This window comes from Myotis davidii, unplaced genomic scaffold (assembly GCF_000327345.1).
Source record: "Myotis davidii unplaced genomic scaffold, ASM32734v1 scaffold196, whole genome shotgun sequence".
NCBI classification, from domain to species: domain Eukaryota; kingdom Metazoa; phylum Chordata; class Mammalia; order Chiroptera; family Vespertilionidae; genus Myotis; species Myotis davidii.
This window is the reverse complement of record NW_006288258.1, coordinates 4,931,090-4,940,848: the sequence shown is the minus strand read 5'-3', so window position 1 is coordinate 4,940,848 and position 9,759 is coordinate 4,931,090. Positions and strand designations below refer to the sequence as shown.

General features: G+C 34.9%; 1 protein-coding gene across 11 annotated transcripts in view; it reads right to left on the bottom strand.

Moving 5' to 3' along the window:
• Window positions 1-9,759, bottom strand: part of REV3L (REV3 like, DNA directed polymerase zeta catalytic subunit) — a 167,006-nt gene that overhangs the window by 60,800 nt on the left and 96,447 nt on the right. For all 11 annotated transcript variants that reach the window (XM_015561634.1, XM_015561636.1, XM_015561633.1 and 8 more), the window contains 2 exons: window positions 8,122-8,264; window positions 3,337-7,498 (listed from right to left, as the gene is read on the bottom strand). In XM_015561634.1, coding sequence (XP_015417120.1) covers window positions 3,337-7,498; window positions 8,122-8,264 — 4,305 coding nt within the window. The remainder of the gene's footprint in view (window positions 1-3,336; window positions 7,499-8,121; window positions 8,265-9,759) is intronic.

Here is a 9,759-nt window from a genome sequence, read left to right as displayed (position 1 = left end):
CAGGCAGAGGTGTTAGGGCAATCAGGCAGGCAAGCAGAATGGTTAGGGGCAATCAGGCAGGCAGGCAGGGGAGCCGTTAGCAGGCAGTGGTCCCAGATTGTGAGAGGGATGTCCAGTAGTCGAACATCCCCCAAAGGGTCCCCGATTGGAGAGGGTGCAGGCTGGCTCAGGGAACCTCCCGGGCACGAATTTTGTGCACCAGGCCGCTAGTTTTAAATAATTTCCCATTGTTACAACATATAAATAAAAACGATGGAAGAATTTGTCATCAGAGACTATATTCCTGGATTTTATCTATAGCCTCTTTCTACATTCTCTATTGTCTATAGTGGTTTAGCAGAGCAAGTTCAAACAAATTTTTGTGCCCATCTGCCCTCTCAAATTTCCTCAAACTTAAAAAAAAATCACACATAATTGAGGTAAATTACCATAATTCCACCTCTTCTTTACATGGCAAGGTTTAACACTAACAAAAATCTTGGGAGTTGGCAGAGCCCATAGTATGCATAGCTTAAGTGCTACTAATGTATATGCATTTCGGGAGCCACTAATTAAAAAGTAGCTTAGTTTAGTTTTCAATAGTTATAAAACTAAACCTCTCCCTTTCTTTAACATATACATTTGTACTATTTCTGCCTTCTGTAGCAACATAAAAGAAGTCTATTTTTTGAGGTATGTCTTTCATGAGTAAGAACTCAGTTTTTAGTTTTTTCAATTACTTCTTTTCAGGCACGGTTTCCCAAATGTCCTGGTCATTCTCTAGACTAGCAGTTCTCAACCTGTGGGTCGCGACCCCTTGGGGGGTCGAACGACCCTTTCACAGGGGTCACCTAAGACCATTGGAAAACACATATATAATTACATATTGTTTTTGTGATTAATCACTATGCTTTAATTATGTTCAATTTGTAACAATGAAATTGGGGGTCACCACAATATGAGGAACTGTATTAAAGGGTCACGGCATTAGGAAGGCTGAGAACCACTGTTCTAGACAAAACTCAATGAACCAGAGTCTCTTTTTTCTGACTTGGAGTTGAAGGAAAAGCATCAGGGTTATCACAGTTCCTTTCCCCCTTTAAATGGAAAGATTTTTGGCCCTTACTAGTTAATTCAAGGTACAACCATTCAGCTAGTCTGTGAATTTTCTTAATGGGTTACAGTTATGAACAGTTTTCACAATGATATACTACTTAACCAGAATCTAGCACCTTCCCTGTACTCAATTCCCAGCTATATAAAAAATTAAAAGAATTATTGCTATTGAAGGAAATGAGTATGTATGCCATGAGACCATACCCAATGCAATATTTTGATACAGAAATCATAATGAAACCAAAATTTTAAATGATGAAGTATGGTAAATTCAGCTTTCGTGAATAGTTAGCAGCATGGAAACTGCTATAACTCATGTAAAAATATATATCAAGATCCTTAAGTTTTATAGTAATCCTACTTTTAGGGCTATGAGAAAAAAATCCAAAACATAAGAAATGCTTTATGAGGAAGATATTAATCACATAATTATCTATAGTGGCAAAATAAAGAACATCTCAGTACGATAATATACATCAAAGAATATTATGTAGCCATTAAAATGATAAACTCATAAATTTAGAAAATGTTTATGTTAATTTTAATCTATAATGTTTAAAGTGAATGAATCTGGATATAATATTGTGACTACAGTAAGATCACATTTCATAAAAAAATAAAAATTGTATACATTTAAAAAAAATCTTAAGAAAACCCATTAAGATATTATTAGTGATTGTTACAGGTAGATAATGGTGTAATTTTTGTCATCTTTTATACTTCCTAAATTTTCTATAATAAATACATAGATTTAAAAAAAACAAAATTGTTTTTCAAAAATAATGACTGTCTTCCTTCTATTTCAGCTGCATAACAAATGTCAAAGTTAGATAACAACTATACAGCAATGCAGAGTTAATGACTAGCACATGTACGTTAACTAAGAATTAAAAAGATGTATAAGGCTGAGGTAGAAAAAAGACTTCAGTTAAAAAATATACCATGCCTACTGTTAAAGACAAAGCTCCCCAAATAATGGAAACAAATGTCAAAGGAACAGACATTTATACATTCTGGCAGTGAAATAAAGAGAAAGTCCCATTCATATTAAAGTCCACAAGGGGGTATTAAGCAAAGCAAAAACACAGTGTGTTGGGGAGGACATTGCTGTCCTTTAAGTGAAGGGAACTTATACCCTATATTTATTGATTACTTTTTTTCAACGCTTTCTTAAAGGACTCCTGCAGGAATTACTGCTAATCTGCTGGGTAAAAGCCTGGCATTCACTGTGTTTTTTCCTATGGTCAGGAACATGGTGCTGCTAAAGTGTATATATACAGTGTAGCCTCTTGCCTCAGTTGGCTCTTCACATCTCTTTCCACAATTTAGACTATGCAAGGTCTGCCTCAGCAGTTCTAGCCAATCTCCCCTGCTTCTGACTGGGTGGCTGAAGTAAATTGCCTCTCTCTCTCTCTCTCTCTCTCTGAAACTGGTTAGGTAAATGGGATCATAGACACAGGGCAGGATAAGAAAACATATTTTAAACCTGAATGAAGTCATATTCCCCAACTTAGCTCTTATTAGAAATGCTCAACCTCAGTGATACAGGTGGTATAGGATACCAACCTAACTACTAGTTTGTAAGTAAACCAGTATTGTGATTCCAGCCTATTTTGCTATTAGCTGTGTGTATGTGTATCTGTTATCACTTCTCTGAAAGAATTCTTAAAAGAAAGAAGAGATAATGGAGTGTTAATTCCATCCTGCACCCTTAATAACTGTACAAATTAACAATAGTAACAAGATGACTAAAGATGTTGGCAACAAGAGGGTGGTATATATATCATAGAAACAACTTAATCTTCACTTAGAGATATATCATAAGAGTACTTAAAATATATCTATGCTCACTTTCAAACACTTTAAAATATAAAGTTCTTTTAAAAATGATGAGTTTACCATTTTAGAAATAAACACCATTTAAAAAATGATAATACTTTTAAAGTACTTCTTAACGGGGCATCGGATCACAGAGAGCCAGTCTTTGCATCTCTAATCCTTAATGGAGACAGTGTTAAATTATAGTAGATCCAAAACCAACACTCATCAGCTTAAAGAAATTTCTCCAGGTGTAAACATTCAGCTATTCTGTGAATTTTCTTACGTCCAAATTATAAATAGTTTTCATAATGATATACTACTTACAAATACAGTATCAGTCAGAAAACTAGCAGTAAGGAACCAAACGTTATATACATGATGATTATTCAGAGACCCCCAAGGAGAAAATATAATGATTACCTGGGCTTTTCTGGTACATCAGAAGGATTACTGCAAAATGGTTCCTGGTAAATAGTTTCTGAAAGGTCATGATCCAACAAAGTGGCCATAATTTCTTCCCTACTTGGAGGGGACATAAGTGGTTTCAGAATGTGAGCAGTTCGAGGGGTGAAATTGCCGTTTTTAGATTGTGAGGGAGAGCTGGCAGACCTTGGTGAACTATCAGGAGTTGGTGTCAATATATCATTATTTCTTGAAACATACAAATCTAAATCCTCAGAGGCTGCATCGACAAGTTCACCATCAGGGGAGGATAGTATTGTAGTGAAAGAGGCATTGACTGAGTCAAGAGATTGTCCCATTTCTTTTCTGGTATGACCTTGAATCCAATCTGAACTGCCAGGCTGTGAGAGGCTAAAAAACACTTCTTTGCTTACTGAACTCCTATTCAATCTGGATTTTTCATTTAGACAGTCCTCTGCCTGCTGGACACAGAAAGAATCCATTATTGAATTAGACCGAGTTGTTAGAGGATGGAAGCTATTTTTCCACTGGTTGTGGCGATGATTCTCATTGCTCTCTATGGATGATTTATCAAATAGTTCAGGACTTAGAGTAGCAGATCTAATCCACAAAGATGAGTCTGAGGCATGATGTTTGTCTTCATCACACTTTTTGTTATCATGACTTAAAAACTCAGCTTTTTCTATAGTTTGTCCTGGGAAAAGGTCCTGAACTGCATCACTCAGGAACTTCTGAGGCAAGTTCTGATCAGCGGGGACAAACTGACTCCCAGAATAAAAGCTACAAAATCCAGTCTGACCAATTGTATTAATATCAAAATTATAATTATGTTCAGGAGACAAGCTATCTTCAAGTGAGTAACAACTTTCAAAACCTGGATCTGAAGAAAAGATGGGACTATCATCCGACAGGGAGTTATCCAACTGGCCAGAGTTTTGTAAATTTATGGCGTCTACTTTGAGACGTTTGGGGATTTTGTCTTTAGGTTTTGTACTTCTGGGAGTTCGAGGTTTTCTTGGAGATGTTACGGATCGTGTTCGTTTAGTTGTTTTGTTATGCTCAAGGGGAATGGAAATATTGTTGTTTGGTTGATGGTTATTAGATAATGGATCTTGCATAATATTTGCATTTTGTGCTTTCTGCTGTCTTTTCTGTAACAATTCTTTCAGAACTGCCAGTCCGGACTGTCCTTCACCAAATGCTGAAGGTGCTGACACATTTTGACTTTTACACTGAGAAAATGCTTTGGTTTGTGAAACTGCTTCTGACAATGATTTCTGTTTTACCCTCTCAGGTTTAAAATTTGACACACCTAAAATAAAGCCCCTTTGTTTTGGTTCCCATGCTATTTGCTTGATTGGACTTCTCAGGGATGTTACAAAGTAATTAGACATTTGACTTTCTTCTGATGTTGCATTTCCTGGAGAATAAGTTTCGCTGTGCTTTGACTGTTCTGCCATGCACACAAGCTGCTGCTGACTATCTTTGCAATGCAAAAAATTAGGGGCATATGCCTGGTCTGGCTTTGATTCTAGGGAATTATGATATTCATTTAATTTTCCAAAGGATGACACATAGTTCTTTTGCGTATTTGCATTCTCTTCTGTCTTTGGGGACATTATACCCGAAGATCTCTGTGTATTCTGTGCAACCTGAGACAAATGGTTTGAAAGGTCAAATATATTTTTTTGAATCAGAGTTGATTCCTTTAGAGTAAACATGGCACTTTGACGATGAGGCCTTTGAACATTAATTTTTGAGTTTCCAGGTCCCAAAGAATTACAAACAACCGAAGGATGCAAATCATCTCGAGAACTGGGGAATGTTTGCAAATCTACAGGCTTCTTGCTTTCTAAGGAAGAAGAAAAGCAGCCAGATAGATTCTGTTGTGCATGAATTACAGTGGTTTGGGGAGCAGAAAGGGAATGATCTATAGCAGAGCCCATTACTGATACATCTTTCTGTTTATTAAGTAGTTGAGAATCACTAGAACTTTGTGAGGTCTCAGATACATTCTGATGTTTCAGCACAAATGTAACTTCGGTACCAGATTGAGATTGTAGTTTTTCATCTTTAAGTGTTATGTGCTTTCTCGATGTACCTTTTTCACTTTTTTGTTTCTGTTTTGTTCTCGGCTTCTTTTTCCCATCATCTAATATTTTATTTGTCTGATTTCGTTTGTTCCTTTTCTTAGTAACTACTGAGGGATTAACAAGCTTTATTTTTGATTTCTTCACCTGCGTTCTTGCTCGACTATTTTTTTCTATACTGGAATTAACAGTCTTGCTATTATATACATTAGGACCCTTAAAAAGCACTGCTTCTTTATTTGCAGCAGCTATAATTTCTTCAGCTCTTGGATCTGTGGGAGACCAGCACCGAGGTGGAGAAGAATTTATGGGACTTGTGCTTCTCTCAGAAAGAAAACCTAATTTAGACATAACATCACTATAATTTAAGTCACAGTCTTCGGTTTCAGCATTATAAGATGGTGAGGGAGGAGAAAGAATAGCATGTGAACGCTTTTTCCGGAAAGACAAAGTTCTTTTTATATTTTCACTATTTGTCCTTTGTTGCTTACCAGTTTTTTTCTTAGCAGATTTATGTTTTGTTTTTCTTCTGTGACTTTTCTTTGGTGTTGGTGGATAAATGGGATATTTGGTTGCAGGGGAATCAGGAACTTTTGGCCAAAAATCCTTTAAAGGTGCAAGCTTTTTATATAGTTCCATTTTTTCCTCTGTTAATATTACCTGTTTTTCTTTAGAGTCTATTTTTCCTAGCTTCACAAGCATATTTTTTCTCCCTCTAAATCTATTAATAATAATATACTTTATAATGACAGGGGGCAGCTTTTTAGACATTTTTCTTCGTTTTCGAGATTTGAGAGTTCCATCTAAACTTTCACCAATTTCCATGGGATGAGGTAGGCTAATTTTTGAGTTGTGTGTTACAAAACTTGACTCACTATCTTCAGTCTCATAATTTACCTTGCGTTTGGCTCTAAGTGTGTATTTATTTCCATACAATCCAAAGGACTGCTCAGTTTCTAAGGTTCCATCTCCAAAGTGAGAGTCTATAAAACTGTCTGTAGGTGTTTTATTTTCAAAAACTCCACGGGTGACTTTAGTTAAATCACTGGCCAATACATTATTCTTCTCAGAATTACTATTACAAGAATTATTTTGTATATAATTATCTTTTGTTGATCCTGTCTCACTAGTTTTGGTAGAAGTCTCTTGATGACCTACAAGTTTCTTTTTATTCATTTTTAACCGGGACTGTTTATTACTGGGTTGTAGTTTATATGTGACAGGAGAGAGTTTCTGTGGTCTACTGAGACAATTAGAAAGAACAACACTGGGGAAAAACATGTAATGTGCTGCTTGCTGGCTGAGATTTGGCTTTTCTGTTTTATGTTCTTGAAATTCTTCATATCTAATTTTAAGTTTATTGAGTCCACTTTCATCAGCAATGCTATCAAGAGAATGTACCATAGTTTTATTCTCCCCTGAGCATGATAGCAATTCACAATTTTCAGTTAATGATGAAGGGAATAAACTGTTCAGAGCTGTGCTGTTTCCCTTTTCATTTCCTTCAGAAGGTAATTTATTTTTTGAATGATTTAAGTCAGAAAAGTTGAAAGAATTTTTGCCCAATGTACTTTCGTTAGTGTGACGGTTTATATGTATAAAAGGGGCATCCTTATCGATTTTTCTAATGTTTGTATACTTTCTACTTGGTGCTTGTCTTGTAACAGATGGAATATCTTCCTCATAATCAAAAACACTATTTTCACAGGAAGATACTGGAAGGATATCTTTCTTATTACTTTCTTTTTGAGAGTTTTCTGAATGGGCAGTACTGCTTAAAGATCCAGGGTATTTCACAGAGTAAGTGCTTTCATTTGTAAAAGAAGCAACTGAATGATCTAGACCTTTTTCTATATTGTTTGGCTGTGAAAAGTCTTCAATTAAATCTTCCTTGTTCAAAACATGGGAAGAAAGGGCACTTGTGTGTTTACACTGAAAGGTAATCTTAGCAGAAGATGAGGGTTCTAATGTAGCAGCATCTTTGTGAAAGATGGAAGGTTTTACTGAGAGCTTGCTTGTTGCAATCACAGAAGAGTGGGTTCTAGAATTTTCATTGTCCAATGGATTGTCTGAAATGAGGGGAAAAGAATTAATTTCACTTTCACTCTTAACTTTTAAAATATTTTCCCATACCATGATACTATCACCATAAAAGAAATTATATGAAATTAAGTTTGTATGTTTAATATGATTATCTCAACAAAAAGATTACTCCTATTATTAGGATAATAACTCCATCTAAGTAATCAAGAGTTAGTTACATTTGATTATTAGTCATTATTTTAAACACATGTTCCTTTGATCAGAAATAGATTGTTACTATTCAGTGCCTTTTGGAGGAATAAGGGGAAAATACTTGTCACCTTGAAAAGTTTTCATAAAATAATATGCTTCTTTCCATTATCGCTTCAAATTAGCTGTGCATATTTCTTAGTTTCTTATGCTACTGAAATATTAACATGACAAACTGATTAAAGTTTGTCAAATCAATGATTAACAAATGTTATCCTCTTAAAAATGAGAAAGAATAATTTATCTACATTCTCAAAAGAAAAAATTCTGGAGAAGGACAAAACACTATTGTTATAGCCTCACTTAACCAACTATATAGAAAGTGTAACTTTAGTTTTAAATTAAAATCTAATTTTAGTCCCTAAACTAGGAAATGCTCATAGTAGGCTTGTTTACTCACCACTATTTTCATCTGCAGTTCCATCTAACTGAGGTATAGAAAGATTGGCTAGAAACAAACTGTTATTACTCCATTCCATTTCTTCTTCTGAAGATGAATCATCTTCTTCGGTTGAGCTTCTATGGGTATTTCGGCACAGTGATCTAGAGAATATTAAGATTCACTAGTGAGTATGACCATTAGAAAAAAGCTTGTCAGACTCATATAATTTGCCTAATTTGATGCTGTAGTAAAGCGAAATAAAAAAATACCTGAAAATTATAACTTTAAAAAGAAAAGCAGCTTTATTTTGCTTTAGTATCACATCCTACAAAAAGTTATTGTAAACAGATTTTGTAATTCCTTTTATATGAGCTAGATGACACCATCATTCCTGTATTCAACACTCTACAACATCTTGGATTACGACATGTAATCATGTTCTTCTTCTCCTTCATTCTATTATTAGATAGAATAATAGGTGACAGAGAACCTAGTAATTTCTAAAAGGGTGGCATCTGACATATTTTAAGAAGTCTCCATTAATACACAACCACTGCATTATAAACTGGAAAAGACAAACAAAAAGGTGAGTAAAGGAGTATTAAGGTTAAAGGTGAAAGACAAAAAAATAACTGGGATCAGAGAAGGGCCAGTAAGTAGTACAGGTGTTGTTGACTCAATCCAGCAGTGGCTATAAAGTAGGGTTACTGAGGAGTTCAGATGGACTGTTAAGTCCAGATGGATAGTCTCTTTAAATGTTATCTCATATAGATTTAAATTTATTCACTAGATCCTAGCTTGATTATTTCCCTTCTATCTGGTTGGGCAAACATTCTTTCAATCCATACCTAATTAGTTCTTTCTTATTGTCTCAAAAATTTGAAAATATCCCTTATTATTCATGGGACAGTGTCTCCATTAATCCTTGCCAAATCACAGTGTGTCCTAATACCATTCTTTTAAGAGCTGAAAGGGTTATTAGAGGTCATCTGGTCCAACTTTCTATCCCATGCAAAAAACATATTTTTAACAGACTTGCTACCACCTCTACTTTTACTTTTCAGTATATTAGGCTTGCTGTCTCACAGGCTAATCTTTTCCACTGTTAATGGCTCCAATTGTTAGTAATTTTCCTCCTATATTACACAAAATCTTTATTTGCAACTTCCATAAATTCTTCCTGCTTTTGTCCTCTATCATCATATACACAGGTCTATGCCATTTTTCACATAATAACCTTTAAAATATTTGAAAGCATTTATCATTTGTCCCATAATTCTTGTTATTAAACCAAAATATATATTTTTTCTACAGTTCTTTATGTGACAGTATTCACAGATCCTTCTAGTTTACTTCCTCTTCTGTCCCTTTACTTTCTTAGTATTCTTAAAATATGGTACATACTCAAGACAGAATATAATATCAAGTAATTGGGTAGAATTAAATGACTCCTATTTTAGATACTATACTTCTGTTATTCAATTTCTATTATACACTTATTAAATCTTTAGGTTTGTTTTCCCCAAAGTTAACCTGTGTGTGGTTTTCACAGAATTGGTCCAAAGAACACACAAGCATCCTATATAATAAAAGGGTAATATGCAAATTGACCCTAACAGCAGAACTACTGGGAATGACTGGTCACTATGACACACC